Genomic DNA, 20,222 nt, shown 5'->3' with positions numbered 1-20,222 from the left:
GAAGGAGCCTCGCAGCATCGCAGGAGTAGAGCGCAACAGAGCAGTCGTAGAAAAAGTTGTCGTTCGTAGCTCTGGAGGAAGGCTCCTTTTATAGGAGTGCTCCGGGCGCCTGGACCGTGACGTTGGGTAACAGGATAAGTTTTTGCACTCTGGGTGCCCGGATCCCTTCCGAGCGCTCGGACTAGCTCCGGGCGCCCAGACCACCATTTTCCAGCACATCAATTTTCTGCAAGAAAATATTAGTCCTAGGTAAATATAAATTATACTGCCCTATAAAATAAAGTGTTAGCACAATTATAGTAAAAAGGGTAGTAATTAGATTCTATCTCACCGAGACTAGAATCTAGTCAAGATCTCAACTTAGATTCCCGAAATGCTTCTAAGTTGGATCAACGCTTACTGTTCCCTTGAACGGGGAACGCGTCCTCACCAAGTCACTCCCCTCCAGTGACTTACCTTATCTTACCTGTCAGACATCTGGTCAGCCCGTCAATCCGTCTGGGCTTCGTGCCAGCTATCCAGTCAGCCCGTTGACCTAGCTGGACTTCGTGTCAGACACCGATCAACCCGTCAACCTGTCTGGACTTCGTACTAGCTATCCGATCAACCCATTGACCTAGCTAGACTTCGCACCAGCTATCTGGTCGGCCCGTCAACCTAGCTGGATTTCTCTTACACACTTAGTCAAAGTGTTAGATCACAACGAAACTAACTTAACCTACTTTGTCATTCATCAAAACCTGAGTTAGATCATTAGTGCTAACCACACCAACAACTTTCATTGTGAGCCAAATTCTATTTCATTATTTTCCAAGATCAGGAGGGAACGGATAACTGTTTGAACATGTTGTTTATCAGTCAACTCATGATCGATAATTTTTTACTCTCGAACTGTATTCGTCATTTCTCTTAGATGTTGGGTCATGGTGATATTTGGACACTTGTTGCAACTATCAAACTTAATTATTAGTTGATGAAACTTACTAAGACTTACTTCATTATACTTCTCTCTAAGGACAATCTAGACTGTATGAGCAGATGGTAATGACTCATACTCAAATACTAGGTCGTCTACCATTGGACTAATTAATATTCCCTTAGCAGTGGGCATCAAGGTCACGTTTGTGTTATGTTGTAGAACTATCAGCAAGTTCTTCCATGAACTGATTTATAGCCTTTTAAACTTCTTTTTCCTCAAGAACATATTGTATCTTAAGGTGTCAGATTTTGTAGTTATCCCTATATAAGTTTTCTCTGTTATTGAGTGTAGCTATGATGTTCTTATTTGCCATGATCTAATATAAATCAACACATTATTTAGTAATTCACTGTATTTCACATGTATATAATTTATGATTAATTCAATATTAATTTGAGTTGGTTTATAAAATCAAGTGACAACTACGTTTCCACTTATCATTTGTATAATCCAATCTAACCAACATTGATCAATTCTATTATACATATCCCATTAAATAAACTAATCATTAAGTGAATAAATCATGAAATAAACTCATCATTTAAATAAACTAATCATTCTTTTAAGACTGTTAACACATAATATTCCCTTTTCTAGTTGGTTAATATATAACATAATTTTTCATAAAGTAGCACTGTTCGTACGTAACAATAGTTTCTACTACATAATTTTATTAAACTTAATGGGCTAATACTGTTCGTACATAACAATAGTAACAATAACAACAAACACTCTAATAAGCTAGATAAGCTAACACCACTACCACTAGGACAAACACTAGTGTAGCGATCAACACTATCTCTTCATCCTAGACTCAATTAGGGCAATCTCAAGTAGACCAGCTTCAGGATTCTCTATTGGATCCACATTCGGATCCTCTTGTGGATCCTCCTCAAATTCTTTGGGATTCTCTTGATCCACATGGTGAAGTAATTCCACAAACAACTGTGCATATGAGATTCTCTTTATCCACACTCAGGCACCCTAAACCCTTCCAGGCGCCCGGATCAGGCCTATAAATGCAATCCTGACTTCTGTAGTTAGAACAACACTTGTAACAACTTCTATGCTTACACTTCTAGTTTTTGTTCTCTACTTTTTACGCTTTTAATGTTATAAGAGGCTACTCCACCATTGGAAGAAGGAGACCTTAGTGAGCTTTATTTGTCTTGGATTAGCAATCCTCTAATTACAAACCAAGTAAATCTTTCTTGCCCCTATCTTTATTTTATTCATTTCTTTTCTATTTTTTTACAAGTATTTTGCCTAACTTAGTCTGAAGTTTAAGAAAGGGTATTCGTTTATTTTTCAGGGCTATTTACCCCCTCTAGCCGGCCACCAAAGGACTGACAATTGGTATCAGAGTGAGGTCGCTTCAAAAGGACTAATTATCGACCAAAGCAAAGAAATCAATGACCGGACCAAGCCTCATCCCACCAAAATTCGAGGGGGAATTCGCGCACTGGAAACGCCGAATGGAGGTGTTCCTAAAAACTAACTTTGAAATTTTTTTTAATAATTAAGTACGGTTTTATAGTTCCAAAAGATCAATAAGGCGTAAAGAAAGAAGAGTACCTCTAGACGAAGAAGGAGAAAAGCAATTTCGTAGCCAACAGCAGAGCAGAATATCACCTTTTAAGTCACCTTTCTTAAAACAAACTATTTTTAAAAAGTCATTCTCATCTTTTCGCCATTAGTTAATATTAACAAAATATCAAAATTACCAAAATTTATAATAATATTTTATTAATATTTTTAATATTTTATTTTTTTCTCGAAATTAGTGAATTGTCATTTTTATTTTTATCCCATACTACTAATCCAAGACCAAGTCTTCGAACATTTGTTATTATTTTTGTTGTGTGTGAGATTCTTATTTTAATGGCCCGCCAAGAAGGCTACAGCACAGCTCGTCTGCCTCTTTTCTCCAGTGAAGACTTCGGCTACTGGAAGGGCATAATGGAGTATTATCTGAAGACAGAGGTAGAGATATGGATTATCATTTAAACGGGCTTCTCCCTACCAGTCGACAACACCGGAGCACTTGTCCCCTACAACAAATGGGATGCACCAACTCGCAAGAAAATTGAAGTCGATACAAAATCAACACAAACTCTTCAATGTGGTCTAACCAAAGAAGAGCTGAACCGGGTTGGTCCCTTCAACAGTGCAAAGGAGTTGTGGGAAATATTGATCGAGCTACACGAGGGCACTTATGACACGAAGTTAAGTAAAAGAGAATTAATATTAAATAAATTATATAATATAAAAATACAGGAAGGTGAGTCAGCGAGCCAGCTTCATGCTCGCATACAAGATCTTCCTAATGGACTCCACGTAATCGGACAAAAGGTGGAGAACCGTGACGTCACAAGGTACGCACTAAACGTTTTTCCGAGGAATACATTGTGGGCATCAATGGTAGATGCTTACAAGGTATCCAAGGATCTCTCGACAATTAGATTAGATGAATTATTTTCAGAATTTGAGTTACACGAGCAGACTAATGCATTGCCGGGTGAGAAAGGTATTGCTTTGATTGCATGTACAAGCAGAACGAGAGAATCAAAAATTAAGTGCCGAACTGAACCTGAATCCAAAGACGAATCAGACCTTGAAGACAAAATCACCACTAAACTAGTTAAATTAGTTCGGAAAGCACTAAAGAAGACGAAGGTGACTCAATCGAACTCGAAGACCAAGTCTGGAGTTATCTGCTATAGCTGCAACTAGAAGGGACACTACAAACCTAACTGTCCAAACCAGAAGCACGAAAAAAGGAAGGCGTTGAAGGCAACATGGGATGAGTTATCGGAACAGTTAGACGAAGAAGAACACAAGCAAACAAGCTTCCTCGCTCTACCGGTACAAGCGTACGTTGTCGAAACTGAGTCCGAGTCCGAAACTGAGAGCGAATCAGAAACCGAATCTGAGAGAAGCCATGGATCCGTATCTATTTTCAAAGGGACAAACACCGCTGTAAGATCTTCTCAAGTAGATAAACTGTATAATTTAATTAACTAGTTAATGCGCAAATTAGCTAAGTCAAATATCCAAGTCAAGTCACTCCAAAAAGAGGTAACAGCCCTTAAGGAAGTGACTAGCCCAAGCTCCTTGACCAAACCTATTCAAACTGGAACTTCAACTCAGGTTCAACAACTTGAGAAAGAAAATTTCAGTCTAAAAGATCAAGTCAAGGAACTTAAGGGAACATTGGAACAGTTCACCTTGGGTTCCAAGAATCTTGATCTGATTCTTGGAAAATAAAAGGTCGTATACAATCGATTCGGACTTGGATACAAGACTAAATACAAATTCAAATCATACTTATCTCTGGTCAACAGAACAAATTGAAAATTAGTCCAAACATGGGTCCCCAATTCTAACCTAACTAATCAAGTTGAACTTGGTCAATATTGGATTCCCAAATATCATATTCATTACCTTGATAGACCCTATCGAAGCTATGATCTAGGGGGAGCCAATAGAAAGATCATCCTTATTAGATAAAATTGTTTGATGTCTGTTTTACTGCTTTTTCATTATATATACTTAGACTAGGGTAGATAAGGACCTAGGCTTGATTGACACTTGACTAGTTAAACCTAGGATTTTCATAAAGGAAATTAAATATTCAATTTCTTTAAAAGGCTTTGTCTAGAAGTGGTGGATGATTTCATACCCAAGAAGGCCTAGTACTTCGCCACAGCCTGGAAGTCAATTATTGAAATAGATATTTAATTGATTAACTGTTAAACCTTAATGTAACTCAAAATGTTAATCAATCCTTAGATTGAAATTTAAATTAAAGATTAAATTAATCATCTCACAAAACTATTAAAGTTTCCTGATTGAGAATCTAGAAAAGGGTGAGATGGATCTATGTTTAAAATATAAAGTAGTTAACCTAACCCAAATTAATTAAACTCAATTAAGTTAACTAAAAATTAATTCAATTAAACTAAATTATTTTAATAATCTAATTATTATAATTATTTTTAAATCATAATTAATTTCAAAATGTTAATTACTTTCAAATCATAATTAAATTATAATTATTTTCAAAATATAATTTCAATCCTTAATCAAAGTTAATTATTTTTAAGTAAGTTAATTTTCAAAATCTTAATCATAGTTATTTTTAATATTGTTCAAAAAGTTTTAAAATTTAATTACTCAAACATAAATGTTTTCAAATTCAAACTTATATTTTAAAATCCCAAGTTCAGTATTTTTAAAATCCAAATTTAACTTAAATTATTTTTGAAATATACCTCTATATCATAAATATTTTTCAAAGTTAAAGATAAGATCAACCTAACTTAACTCCGTCTCACACACACTTATAAGCTAAACATGTTTGATAACCTAGAATGGGTGAGATGGAAAATCAGGAAAATAAATAATAATTTTTATATTTTTGATTTACATGCTTGGACTTTAGGACCCTAAATTTTTTTTTTGCCATTAATTAAGGGGGAGTGCAAAGAAGTATAAGACATTAATTTTTATTTTTATTTTATTAAAGCATTGTTTTTCAAAGTTAAACTTTTCAAAAAGTTCAAAATATTTCTGAAAGAGGAAGTTCAATTTTTTATTTTTGAAAAGACAGAAACTAAGTATTTACTAAATTATTTTTATAAGAAAATATTTTTAAAGTTAAGTTTTTATCAAAATATTTTTCAATCTAAGATTTTATCAAAATATTTTTAAAGCTAAAGTTTTTATCAAAATCTTTTTAGAAGCTAAGCTTTTATAAAAAACTTTTTAAAAAACTAAGCACTTAACTCACTTTTTATCAAATCTTTTAAACTAAGCTTTTATCAAAAAAAAAAAATTAGTACTTTTAACTAAGTTTTTTTTTTCCAAAATCTTTATAAAGCTAAGTGTTTATTAAAGTCTTTTTAAAGCTAAGTTTTTATCAACTTCTTTTGAAAGCTAAGTACTTGACAAAATAATTATTTTCAAAGTTTAGCTAAGTCTTTGTTGAAAAAACTAAGCATTTTCAAAGCATTACTAAATTAAACTAAGTGTTTATCAAAGTAATTATTTTCAAAGCTAAAATTTACCTAAGTTTTTTTTTTTTGGAAAAAGGCAAGAACATTTCAAAACTTAAGAAAAAGTCCTAGTTGCGGTTAGGCGAGTGGAAAACCCTAGGGGATGGTAACCCTAAGCTATGGAAAACCCTAGGGGGTGGTAACCCTAGGGGGTGGTAACCCTAGGTGAAAAGTCCAGTCAATCTGGAGGACCGATCTGGCAACAGATAAACTCTCCTGAGAGGAGTAGGTGAGGATGCGTTCTCCTGTGAGGGAACAGTAGGCGTCGGTTCGACTTAGGATTTCCAAAGGAAATCCGAAGTCATAACCGGACAGTCCGAAGGCTGTCAAAACTTTTATTTACATATTATCTTCTATGTGCTAACTCTATTTTACAGGAGACTAACACTTTATGCAGGGTTAGAATCGACCAAGATCGGTCAACCGAACCTCCAAGCAGCAAGATCAGAGTTCTAGCGAGTGGAACGGGTTCGGCGAGGGGATCGGTCGACCGAACCAAGGATAAGTGACGATTGGATCAGGCCGGGTTGATCGGGACAGAGATCATCGGTTGATTGGTCGACCGAATGGCGGGATCGATCGACCGAATGAAGGCTTATCCGAAGCGGCAGAATTTGTACGGGAAGTGGGGCTGATCCTGGAGGGATCGGTCGACCGAACTAGGGGATCGATTGATCGATCAGTGACGAGTCAAAGACTGATCCCAAGATCAGTGGATCTAGATCAGATCAAGCTCATCTATAAAAGAAGGGCTCGACCAGCTGCTTCGACAACAATTCTTAAAGAATAACTTGAGCTCTTGCGCGCACTCTGAAAACGTCTAGACGTCACTCCGACGGCGATCAAGTTAGAAGTTCTATTTCTCCAAGTCGTCGGTAACAAGTTTAATTTTGAGTAATACTTGTAAGCTTCATATTTGTACATGTACTCAATTTCCGAATCTATAGTGATTGCCCAAGTAGGAGTCGTCATAGACTCCGAACCAAGTAAAAGAAATCGTGTTAGCGATTGCCTTTGTTATTTGTCTTTATTCCATTGCGTTACTTTGAGTTTTCCGAAACAAACGAATTAGCCACGAGTGTTATTCACCCCCCCCCCCCCCCCCCCCCCCCCCCTCCTCCTCCCTCTCTAGCACGTCTACGATCCTACAAAAGGCAAAAGAAATGTCAAGTTGAGTTTTGACATTTTCTTAGAAGGAAAATATAGCAATATAGGATTAATCTTAAGTTAGTAATTTTTTAGAGAAACTTAGATAGAAAATCTATATATATTTACTTATGCTAAATTGTCATAATTGCTTGGTCATCACATGCTATGACATCATATTTTGTATTCATATTTATTATAAAAAATAAAATATAAAAATATCATGTCATGTTATACATAATTACCTAGTTATAGTAAGTTTTCTTTTTAAAATATTCATTTTGATGTATGCCATGAATTTGTTGGAGCAATTCCGATGGTCCATGCGACCATGTATTTTGGTGTTTGGGCAAAGGGTTTAAATTAGGTTCACCCTTGTATTTGATATGTGTATATGAGTGTGCAGGTTTACAAGATACACATATGATTCAGGCTGATGGCTTCGGGTCCAGTGAAGGATGGAGCATCCGAGGGACCGTGGATAAGGCAGCAAGGACAAGAGTCAAGGGAAGCGACTTCGAGGCATACGCGAAGGATGACATTGGAACGAGTCGTAGGCTTGGGTGCATGCGAGGGATGAGATCCAAAGGAAGTAGGTTTGAAGGCAAGAGGTCAAAGCAGCAACGAAGAGTCAAGTGAGTCATAAGGGTGAGGGTCCAAATGCTGAGAGATTGTATTTGGGTACCAGCCGACTGGTGGTTTCATCAGTCGACTGGTGTAGTCGACTAGGCAATCGATTGGGAGCGAACAAAATGTTTCTATTCACTCGGCCAGTGTGGAGTAGTCGACTGGTACTTTTACCAGTCGACTGGTATCGAGCCGTTGGGATATAACGGTCGAATCTCTACAGAGGGCAGTCGACTGATGGTTTTTGCAGTCGACTGATAGGCGGGGTTTTCCAACCCGTGGCCTATATAACTAAGCTTTGGAAGCTTGGTTAAGGTTCACAAAATTGGACTTGGTTAAAGTCTAATTAGTAGTCTACCAGTTCTTAAGTGCTTGTGAGTGTTGTGGTGAGGTTTCTCCACCCATAGAGAGTTTCTTGAGTAGTCAGAGTTTGTCGGGGGACTAATCCACCGATGGATAGGGATCATCCACCTCAAGGATAGTCGTGGAGTAAGAGCAAGTTATCTCTGAACCACGTAAACGAGCTTGTTAGCAGTTTGTGCTTTTCTTTATTGTCTTTACTTTGTATTTGCTTGTATTTCGTTGCGCAAGCTAACAAGTGTAGAAAGAGCTATTGATTTGGGGGCACCATCCATTCAACCCCCCTTCTAGCCGGCCGCAAGATCCCCAACAAGTGGTATCAGAGCAAGACCACTCTCCATCAGACTAATCGCCGAGGAAGCTAAGAAGATGACCGGCTTGATTGAACCGCCAAAGTTTGAAGGTAGAAGCTTATGGGACATCACCTATTGGATGATGAAGATGGAGGTCTTCTTCGACACGGATTGGGACACCATGATGGTAGTCAAGGAGCCGTTCGAAGTCCCAAAGGAAAAGAAAGGGAAGAAACTCTGACCACGATATTGGACAGAGGAGCAAATCACACGATCGCAGGTAAATTCAAAGGTAATATCTATTTTGATTGATATTTTAACCTAATGATGTGATAAGTCATGTAGGTGAATACGAGAATGCTCATGATTTGTGGAGTAAGATAAAAGAAGGTTTAATGGGAAGAAAAGAGCCCAAGGAGATGAGTTTAATAACTCAAAAAGAGGAGGAGAAGGAGGATGAGGAAGCATCATCAACATCCTCAAGGGTTGAAGAAGAATCCAAGACAAGTGAAGAAGAAGTCTTGGAAGTCAACCTAGTGAGCACCTCCATCGAAGTTAAATTAAGAGACCACATCATTTGTTTCGGGTACAATAAAAAGGGACATTACAAGAGTAGATGTCCCATGGGTAAGAAGAAGGTAAATCCTAAACTCATTCAAGTTAATTTAAATGCTAACATGGGTTGTAGGAATGATGAGGCCCAAAAGAGGAGAATGCACATCATATACTTCACATATGGGTAGAAGGGTCACTACCACACCAAATGCCCTAAGAAGAGGGAGATTAAAAAGTTGGAGCATCTAAAGAGATGGGAGAAGAAGAAGATCAGCTCAAGTCGAGGGGGATCTTCAAGGGTAAGGGAGGTATACCCTAATTTGAAGTGTAATTCAAATTTAAATTTAAATTTTTATTTTCCCATGCATGCTAGGAGAAATGATTTTGTTAATCATAGTATGCCCATGCATAATTTTGGATTTAAATATCATGATAGGAATATGGTTAATATAGATCAAAACCCTAAGAAATTTATGCATGATAAACCTAAACATGTTAGATTCTCTTTACCTAAGAGAAGAAGGTAATAAAGAACCTAGGTAAAAATCCCAAGAAGGGGAGACATATGCCTAGAAAGATAGGTAGGTCTAGGAATGTCCAATGTAGACAAGTCAACTCTAGGTTTAGGAACCTAAACATTACAGCAATATTATAAATTTATAAGAGTGCACTTCCAGAAATAAAATAAGTGCAGAAAATTAGTATGAAGCTTGTTAGATAAGGATACAAAACTAAAATAATAGTCAAACTGTTGGCTTAGATACATGTTGTAGATTCAGTTTAACATGGTACATAATAACATTTGCCAAGTTGGTACATAGCACCTCCTCCTTATTGTACCTCCAAGGTAATTAATAATTGCATTAAAATTCATTTTCCCATACATTATATATCAGGAAATTAATAGTGAATTTTACAATGATGTTTACTTTTTCCACTATTCATAGGTAATTTAATTGCATTAAAAAACTAGGCCCTTGATTTCCATTAAACACACGCATAAATTAAGAGTCTAAAATTCACCATGTTGTTCAGTAATTCCATCACTTGATCCATAGATAAAAAAAATCACATAAAAGATTTGATCCTGGATATGTACAATCTGATTACTTGTATGAAGACAGCATGAAAAAGCAAAAGATATCTGGAAAGTGGGAAACTCAGGATAACAGATTCTCATACTGATAGCATTACCTGGCATTCTAGGTTGGTGTATTTGCTGATCAAAGTGCTGTTGTAGAGGCTTAGGAGGAACATTGGGAGGCCCAGTCTTTAGTAACCCCTCTAAATTTGTAGACCTTTTAAATTGCATGTTGCTCCCAACTGAATCCAGACCACCATTCACAACTCCATTTGACATGCTATGCAGTAAAGCTTTCTGCAGAGTGCTTGGCCTGATACCACTATCAATCTGCCCTCCTAAACTATGTAATAAGTGGTTGCTTGGGTTTCCAATATTCCTTTTCTGTTGTAACTCCAAGGGTACTGTAGACTCATCACTAGAAAGATTAGTTGCATTGGAAGATCCTGAGGCTAAGGATACTGCCTGTGGATCTATATATCCAGGTGTTGGAATCATCTGACTAGATTGTCTTGGTACGCCAGCAGAGTTAGAATGCATTACATTTCTTACAACTGAACCAAGAGGAAAGTTTGTACCTTGTCTCTGTTGACCATTGGAAACTACACAGAAGAATACATCTCATCTGTGTACATGACCAAAAAGTAGCAAACAAAGATAATAAAAAAAATGAAAGACAGACAGAATTACCATTAGCCAAATTAAATGGGGTATTGACATCAGTCAGGCCATTCCCAGTGGGTTGCAAATTTCCCATGTTTGTTGAGGGAGGACATTCAACACTTGGACCACCCATTTTGGGGTTCTCAACTGAACCAGATACTATCGATTGTGTGCTTCTATCTTGTTGCATCCCAGGTGTTGGAATCATCATACTGGGAGTAGAGGAAGCTCTAACTTGATGTGGTGCACGGTGTTTGCTGCTAATAATACTTTTGATGATGGAGAAAAAGTGATTTTCATTTGACTCCATATACAAAGTCAAATACTCATCCTGGTCATAATTCAATAAATATTGCAAAGTTTGTAAGGATTAGCATAGAAGAAAAAAATTAGCATTAAAGTGAAAAAAGAGGCATGCAATAAACTTACTGAACTAAGAAAAGATGTCATGTACTTGGATATTGAGATAACTTAAATCTTTAAAAAAAAATGATTGTCTTAGTAAAGGAGAAATAATACCTTTGTTGCATTGTCTCTGAACATACATTCCTCCAAGTGCCTGACTATTTCTGGTAGCTTACGCAGCCAGTCATTCGACTGATTTTTTTTTTGAAGTGTATTATAACTGCAACAAGTGAAATGTTTCTAACTAGTCACAACTTTTGGCAATAGCAAGCGTTTGTTTACATAAATGAAAAATGCACAAATATTCCTGAATATATTATGCAATTCATGGACATGCATCCTGCATAAACTATATATCGCTTTTTCAATTTTAAAGGATGCCCAAATACTTACATAGATACATGACATTTAGCAAGTCAATGCTGTATAAGTGCTGACCATTTCAAGATGATTAGGTATTATAATGCCTAACGTGTTGTGTGCTAGTCATGGCAATCTTTCTCTTTTAGATTAAGAGAATATAATGCAACCCTAAGTTCCAAAGGTTAATGATAAAGAAGAAAAAAAAAAAAAAAAAGGGCAGCCCGGTGCACGAAGCTCCTGCTATGCGAGGTCCCGAGGAAAGATTCATTGTACGCAACCTTACCTTGCTTTTTGCAAGAGGCTGTTCCAGGATTCGAACCCGTGACCTTTTGGTCACAAAGCAACAACTTTACCATTGCGCCAAGGCTCTCCTTCAAAGGTTAATGATAAAGAATCCGAGAGAAAATTGATTGACATAGGCATATCATGAATTTTTTACTACCAAAATCAACAAACAACAGTGAAAAATAAACATTAGATATGTTAAACCATTACTTCGGCATGTGAGTTTTATTTTATATGTATTACCGCAACTTATCTTAATTAAGAAAGGAAAAAAATAGAAAAAGAAATGCTAGAGTTGCAGTACAGCTTCCTAAGTCAAGGGAAGGAAATTCAAGGATGCTAAAGAGTGCAAAAAACAATTGACAAAAAAGGGCTGTTAAAGAAGAAAGAACAAAAGAGAGATAAACAAGATAGGGAAAGGACTATTATGTTGCTCAAAATTGTGGCTATGTTCTACATCATCAATTCTAAAAAACAGGTATTTCTTAGGAAATAAAGAACCATAAAAGTTATTGGCTGATTTGGCATTGTTATAGTACTAAAAATAGTCACTCAACTGGCATGGGAGGTAGTTGAAAGTGAAGATTCAACAGAGGCAGTTTTAATTTTATTTTGCTACAAAATGCATCTAGGCAAGACTTGTACATTAATAGCAGTATAACACTATAGCCTTAAATAGAGTTCAATGGCGGGATAAATTCATGTACCTACACCCAAATAATTGTATGGTGGAACATATGGCTTGGTTTGTTTGTGAGAGCCTTGACAATCCTCACCTAATAGTTCTTATCAGACGCTTGATAGGGTGGATGACAAAGGACTGTAGTGGTCTTAACAAGCCTTAAGGCATGCAAATGGCAACTTGTATGCTTTTAGCACCTAGATTGCATGTACTAATGCTTTTTTATAACATTGAATGAAACTTGACGTGATCAAGCTGCAATCATATAGATTGGCCTACACATACTAACTCATGCACAAACCTAATGTAAGTCCTTCACTGAAGAATACATGAGATGACGGTTGTCGAACAAGACCTGATTTGTTCAAAGTGCCCACAGCTCAAATAAAGCGCTAGCAACATCGGAAAGTCAAGTTGTCCATTTCAAAAGTTGATGCATGGACCAAATTAGATCGTGAAAGAGATAGGTGAGTCGAGATAAAACTTGAAGTATTCAATCAATGCTTAGTATCAAGCTAGCGATAGTGTGTTCAAATCCTGATTTAATTGTCCAACTGCATGGCATCCGCGCCTAGTGCACTTGTGCCACTTCCATATTGGCTAAATAATGTAGCAAGTAATTATCCCCGCATTAAAACTGACTTTTCCAATAATTTAAAAAAAAAAACTATCTGGACGGGTTAAACATGGACTATCTATGCATTACCATCCCTTTAGTTATGCTCCATGGTTTGAATTTAAATCCTTCAGGTTCATTGTAGTCCTTATCTTATCAATTTTGATTGTTGAATATAAGATACAGGCAGTACTGTTATAATTACTTGCAATTTGAAGGTGAACATGTGTAAGTACATTCAGTTGCCAGGTCAGTCAACCAATTATTAAAATCTTAGTAGTGCGAGCTGGAAGGATAATAAAGTATTTCAAGATGTAGGACAACTAACTTACATCTTCTGTTGCATTTTTCTACGCAATTGCATAAACTCAGGATCCATCTTTCGAGAATCAAGATTCTGCATTTGAGATGCCATTGAATTGTTGATCCGCTGGGGCAGACCGGGCATTTGGGAGCTAGGTTGAGAAGCCACCTGTCCAGATATAGGAGCATTGGAGTTCATAGCCCTCTATCTTCATGCAAATTTACAACTGGCGTTGAGACTTATCACTTGAAAGTCCAGTAGGAAACAGTATGCCAATCAGAAAATGAAGTTTAGATTATCTGGAACAGTAAAAACCTCCTGCAACATTTTTGAAAAGCATGATAACTTACCACCAATAACAGCAAACATAACTAAAGTCTCCTAAAAGATATTGAGTATCATAATCTGCCTAAGGATTCAAAATAATAATGATAATAAAAGAGAAGCAAATTAGAAACCTCCTAGCATTTCACCTTTACCTAAAGTACAGTGTAGTTAGTCCACTTAAAACGTGCTACTTAATTTGGGAACCAACCAGAACTCCTCCAAATCCGCACTCAAAGACAACCGAAGTGAGAAGAATATAGTTACAAGAAGTTATAAAATACTGTGAAAATTTAGGAAAAAATAATCTCAAATGGAATAACATTGGTCCGTTATTCTGTCTTCCAATGAACAAGCGGCTCATAATTACAAATTTCATTCATACAACAATACGATGAAAGTAATCAAGATCATATCATTCGGACAATAGTAGACGCAAAAACAGAAGAACAGACAAAACCCCCAATGAGAAGAAGGCAGGCCAAAATCCACAAACGATAAAGAGATATCGATCAAAAAAGATTCCGATAGGGAAACTAACCTAGAAGTGCACCCCGATTGATCAATCCCGAAACCCAGTTCAGCTATCAGCGTTCCAAACCCGTTGTCCAATCGCAGAGACGAAAGGCCGAAACGAATCCCACCCCTAGTTCCTCCTTGCCGCCGTCAGCCTTCTTGCCCACCTTGATCCCTCTTCCCCGGCCGCTATCGCCGATTGCTGGCGCAACGCGCCGGCCGTCGAGCAAATTTGGAGAAAACGCTTCGATTTCAAGGTTCGCCCTCGCGATTCCTCTTGCCGCTGCTGCAAAAACGCCGCTCGCGATGGATTTGGGAGCCGCCGAAGGTGCAGATCCTTCGATTTAGATTTGATCGATTGTGTTCTCGGAATCCATCACGTAACGTGCTACGGATTTTCTGAACCGGACCAAATCGAACGATTTGGTCGAGTCCGAGCCAGTTATTCACCATTATTAAATTGCTAAATATATTATGTCTGGTTTTTAATTAAAATCTTAAATGGTGTGTCATTTAAATAATTAAATCCTTTACACTTGATTATAGGCGATTAAACAATATTTACTGATCCAGATGTAATTTCTAATTTGGGACATAAAAGGAATTAAGAAGAGGAAAGGGGGTATTTGTGTCATTAGGAAAGAGAAGGCTTTAGGGATTTTAGTGCATATAAGCACTGTTGACAGGGAAGAAAAGGGGGTTTTATTCGTGAGAGGAACAGGAGCCGTTGCCAGGGGAAATGGAGTCACCTTCTTCCTCTCGGGCTCCTCGTCGGCCACAGGCCGCTCCATCTCCTCCTCTCCATCTCCCGCTTGTGACATCTCCACTGGAGCAACCCACCGCCACTCTTCTTCCTCCGCCTCGCGACGTCGTCACCACCCTCCTCCTCCACCTCATTGCGACAGTACAGCTGGACACGCCATCGCTGGGGAGTGTTTTCTCCTTCGTTTTCCTATCTCGGCTGCCAACAGAGAGGAGAGAGGGGTTTCTTCATCTCTCTCGCGCTCCTCGCAGGTGGCAAGGCCGGCTGCGGGTCTCCGACCACTGCTCTTCTCCTCCTCACCTCTTCCTGTGGTCGGCATAGCCTCTGTTCTCCTCGAGATGCTGCCGTCGGAGCCGCCTCAGTTCGCCGGAGCCGCCGCAGGCCGCCCCTCTCACTACTTTCTCTCTTTTCCTCGCTGCACCGCCGTCGGCGGACCACTGCCGCCTTCTCCCGCAATCGCTGCCACCTCCCGCAGGTGTTGCCACCGGTAGCCACAGCCGCCGGCAACCGCCGCTGCCCCTTCTGACGGCCCCACAGCTAGCTCCGGCGTCCTGACTGTCCGTATCGACGGCTGTACATTTGTTGTCTCCACTGCTTTTGGTGTAGATCCAGCCCTCCGTGGTGTTTCTAGACATTCATTGTGTTTTCCGACCATCGAGCCATGATGTTCTGCTCTTTATATTACTGCTATGATGGTGAGACATTTTACCAGCCGGCCTAGGAGCCGTTAGTGTGTGTCGTAGCCCGGCCTGTGAGCCGAGGATATATTCTGACTTACATGCCGCCTGGGCTGCGACGACTTGATCAGTAGCTCGACCAGCTCATCCATCCATCCGAGGGCGCTCCCCTGGGCCAGGATAAGTTCTCGTACTCGGTATATGTTCATTTTATTGCTATACTATTATGCGGTTACTTATATATCTGTGGGATTCGCCTCGAACACCGAGGTACCAGAGACCGGGGAAACCCGGTCGCTGGATACAGGTATAATTGACCGGAGGAGGACTTCTGACGATTTGGTCAACGCAGCGGACAGATCACCACCGGGTCAAGAGGGTACGATCATACCGACAGGTTCGTCTTCTCAGCATCCCGACAGGAACATTTACCTTTAACAATTAATTTTGTTATTAGTATAATAGATAAATGACATGTGTATTTGATGTGCATTGTAGTTATGATATATCTGTATTTGCTTTTCTTATCGAGTCAGGGTAGGCTAAGAGGTCGGGACATGTGGGCGAGACTGATCCAGGTTTGGCTCAATTAGGCCCGAAAGGAGAAGGACGGGAGAGGAAATTGGGTTCGGTACTCAGGCTTCAGGTCATCAGGTGTAGGAGAGATTGGGATTTGGGAGTATAAGACATTCAGTGCTTAGGTCTCGGGTGCAGGAGAGCTTGGAAACATGAGAGGTTCAGCACTTGAATTCCAGGCATTTGGGGAGTGCGTGATGCTCAGTGCCTGTGATTCGCGGAATCTTACGGACAAGGGTTTAACCTGAAGATGAATCATTTTAAGGAGTGGCGAGCAATGAAGCTACCAATGATGACGAACGTTAGCTATTATGAAAAAAGACGATAACGAAGGCTATTACCAAATGGGTGGCCAGTAATGTTGATAGCCAACTGTTGCAGAAGGGAAATCATAATGTCGTAAGGGACGTCGTTACTCGATGAAGGCTATAAAAGGGTACAGGCAATCGAAGGAATGTTTTATGTTTTTCTCGCCAACACTTTGTTTCATTCCACAATCTCTCTATCTTCTCTTCCAAAGTCTCACTTAAATATCGAATGAGCCATGCCGAGACAAGACCGATGATCTCTGACTACGTGTTAATTTTAAACAAAAAAGTATTCATTGGATCAGTCTCGGAGGCAGTGAAGAACACTCGGCAACCAGCATCCAAATCATACCGTATCATTAATCATCAACCATAAATTAATTATGTTTAATACAATGCAAAAGGAAATTAATATGTTCATAATTATAAATTTCATTGGTTGCAAATACATCAGTCAGACCATTCCCAGTTGGTTGCAAATTTCCCATGTTTGTTGCGGGGAGGACATTCAACACTTGGGGGGAGTAGGAGATCTAACTTGATGTGGTGCACGTTGTTTGCTGTTAAAAAAACTTCTGATGATCGAGAAAAAGCGATTTTCATCTGACTCCATATACAAAGTCAAATACTCATCCTGGTCATAGCCCACAATAGATATTGCAAAAGGATTTGCACAGGAAAAAAAGTAATAAAGTGACAAAAAGAGGCATGTGATAAACTTACTGAACTAAGAAAAGATGTCATGGACTTGGATATTGAGATAACTTAGAACTTTAAAAAAATTATTATCTTAGTAAAGTGTAAATAATACCTTTGTTGCAGTGTCTCTGAACACACCTTCCTCCAAACGCTTGACTGTTTCCGGTAGCTTACACAGCCAGTCATTCGACTGGTTTTTTCTTTGAAGTATATTGTAACTGCAACAAGTGAAATGTTTCTAACTAGTCACAACTGTTGGCAATAGCAAGCATGTGTTTATATAAGATAGGGAAAGGACTATTATGTCGCCCAAAATTTGGATATGTTCTACATCATCAATTCTAAAAAACAGGTATTTTTTAAGAAATAAAGAAGCATAAATTTTATTGGCTGATTCGGCATTGTTCTAGTACTGAAAATAGTCACTTAACTGGCATGGGAGGTAGCTGAAAGTGAAGATTCAGTGGAGGTAGTTTTAATTTTATTTTGCTAGGAAATGAGCATCTAGGCCAGACTTGTACATTAATAGCAGTATAAGGCTATAGCCTTAAATAGAGTTCAATGGCAGGATAAATTCATGTACCTACACCAAATAATTGTATGGTGGAACATATGGCTTGGTTTGTTTGTGAGCACCTTGACAATCCTCACCTAGTAGTTCTTATCTGACGCTTGATAGGGTGGGTGACTAATGCAGGACCAACATAGGAGGACCTAATCTTCCAAAGGGCATAACTTTAACTCGGAACTCAGAATCATGCTCTGTCAACGCTCATGCGTGCGCAATTTGAAGATTTACATTTGTTATGGACGTAACCTCTAACTTTCGGGCCCAAAATCAACCGTTTCCAAAGATCTTTTTACTAATTTTCGTTTTTATGGTATTTAGAGTATTTTTGGTATTTCTGGTATTTATGGGTTGTCTATATTAGTGCCCCATTTTGATATTTCCTTTTGTTATGAATTTTTCCTTTTCTAGTAGGATTGTTTCCTTTTTTACAAAATAGGAATCGAGATCTGTATATTAGGACTTATTTCCTTTTTTGAATCAAAGGGTTTAGAGTCTATATAAATACTTGTTTAAATGTTTGAGGAATTATCCTCTATTAATAATAAAGTTTCTTTTTTCGAGTTTCTCTTTGTTCTTGTTGATTTCTCTTCTTGTCTTCTACTCAATTTCGTCTTCTCATCAGCTCACAAGATAATCGCTATGTTGCTCAACGTCAGTGACAAAGGACTGTAGTGGCCTTAACAAGCCTTAAGGCTTTCAAATGGCAGCTTGTGTGCTTTTAGCACCTAGATTGCATGTACTAATATTGGCCTACACACACTAACTCATGCACAGACCTAATGTAAGTTCTTCACTGAAGAAGACATGAGATAACCGTCGTCGAACAAGACCTGATTTGTTCAAAGTGCCCACAGCTCAAATAAAGCGCTAGCAACATCTGAAAAGGCAAGTTGTCCATTTCAAAAGTTGATGCATGGGCCAAATTAGATCCTGAATGCGATAGGTGAGTCAAGGTAAAACTTTAAGTAGTCAATCAATGCTTAGTGTCAAGCTAGAGATAGTGTGCCAAAATCCTATTTTAATTGTCCAACCGCATGGCATCCGCACCTAGTGCACTTGTGCCACTTCCGTATCAGCTAAATAATGTAGCGGGTAATTGTCCCACTCCCCACATTAAAACTGAATTTTCCAATAATTAAATAAAAAACTATCTGGAAGAGCTGAACATGGACTATCTATGCATTACCATCCCTTTAATTATGCTCCATGGTTTGAAGTTAAATCCTTCAAGTTCATTGTAGTCCGTATCTTATCAATTTTGATTGTTAAATATAAGATACAGGCAGCGCAGTTATAATTACTAGCAATTTGAAGGTGAACATGTGTAAGTACATTCATTAATTCAGTTGCCAGGTCAGTCAACCAATTATTAAAATCATAGTAGTGCGAGCTGGAAGGATAATAAAGTATGTCAAGATGTAGAACAACTTACATCTTCTGTTGCATTTGTCTACGCAATTGCATAAACTCAGGATCCATCTTTCGAGAATCGAGATTCTGCATTTGAACAAGTGGCTCATAATTACAAATTTCATTCATACAACAATACGATCAAAGTAATCAAGATCATATCATTCGCACAATAGTAGACGCATAAATAGAAGAACAGAAAAAAAAAACCTAATTTGCAGAAGGCGGGACAAAATCCACAAACGATAAAAAGAGACATCGATCAAAAAGAATCAGACAGGCAAACTAACCTAGAAGGCCACCCCGATTGATCAAACCCGAAACCCAGTTCAGCTATCAGCGTTCCAAACCCGTCGTCCAATCGGAGAGACAAAAAGCCGAACCGAATCCCACCCCTAGTTACTCCTTACCGCCGTCAGCCTTCTTGCCCACCTTGATCTCGCTTGCCCGCCAGCTATCGCCGATTGCTGGCGCAACGCGCCGGCCGTCGAACAAATTTGGAGAAAGCGCTTTGATTTCAACGTTCGCCCTCGCGATTCCTCCTGCCGCTGCTCCAAAAACACCGCTCGCGATGGATTTGGGAGCCGCCGAAGGTGCAGATTCTTCGATTTAGATTTTATCGACAGCGTTCTCGGAATCATCACACGTAACGCGCTACGGATTTTCTGAAGCGGGCCGAATCGACTAAAATACTCGGTTCGCCCAATTTGGTCGAGTCCGAGCCGGTTATTTAATTACTTCAATCGATTTTAATATTAACTTTTAGCATATATAAAATATTTCATTAGATGTCAGAATTTTTCATGCAGAGAGTCGTTGTATTAAAAAAATATATTTTTCATGTGTCTATAGACTATATTCAACAAGGGATTATATGAGGTGAATGATATCTTTTACTCAAATTATGTATCATTTAAAAGTCATCATCAATTGGCATAGTTGATTATAGCAAAAAGTAATTA

The 20,222-nt window shown here is 38.5% G+C and overlaps 2 protein-coding genes across 2 annotated transcripts; both read right to left on the bottom strand.

Annotated features, from left to right (window-relative positions):
• Positions 1 to 10,123: 10,123 nt before the first annotated feature.
• On the bottom strand, positions 10,124 to 14,685 carry LOC122050729 (probable histone acetyltransferase HAC-like 1). Its single transcript, XM_042611613.1, has 6 exons — positions 14,282 to 14,685; positions 13,445 to 13,661; positions 11,281 to 11,386; positions 10,789 to 11,092; positions 10,212 to 10,700; positions 10,124 to 10,161 (listed from the first exon to the last, which is right to left on the bottom strand). Exons 2-6 carry the CDS (start codon positions 13,612 to 13,614, stop codon positions 10,124 to 10,126), a joined length of 1,107 nt encoding a protein of 368 aa, XP_042467547.1. The 5' UTR covers positions 13,615 to 13,661; positions 14,282 to 14,685.
• Positions 14,686 to 16,916: 2,231 nt separating this feature from the next.
• On the bottom strand, positions 16,917 to 19,939 carry LOC122052613 (probable histone acetyltransferase HAC-like 1). The gene is made up of 4 exons (XM_042614223.1): positions 19,551 to 19,939; positions 19,283 to 19,347; positions 17,392 to 17,497; positions 16,917 to 17,214 (listed from the first exon to the last, which is right to left on the bottom strand). Exons 2-4 carry the CDS (start codon positions 19,327 to 19,329, stop codon positions 17,089 to 17,091), a joined length of 279 nt encoding a protein of 92 aa, XP_042470157.1. The 5' UTR covers positions 19,330 to 19,347; positions 19,551 to 19,939; the 3' UTR covers positions 16,917 to 17,088.
• Positions 19,940 to 20,222: the final 283 nt, after the last annotated feature.

This window comes from Zingiber officinale, chromosome 3A, assembly GCF_018446385.1.
Source record: "Zingiber officinale cultivar Zhangliang chromosome 3A, Zo_v1.1, whole genome shotgun sequence".
NCBI classification, from domain to species: Eukaryota; Viridiplantae; Streptophyta; class Magnoliopsida; order Zingiberales; family Zingiberaceae; genus Zingiber; species Zingiber officinale.
This window is presented reverse-complemented; position numbering and strand designations above follow the sequence as displayed.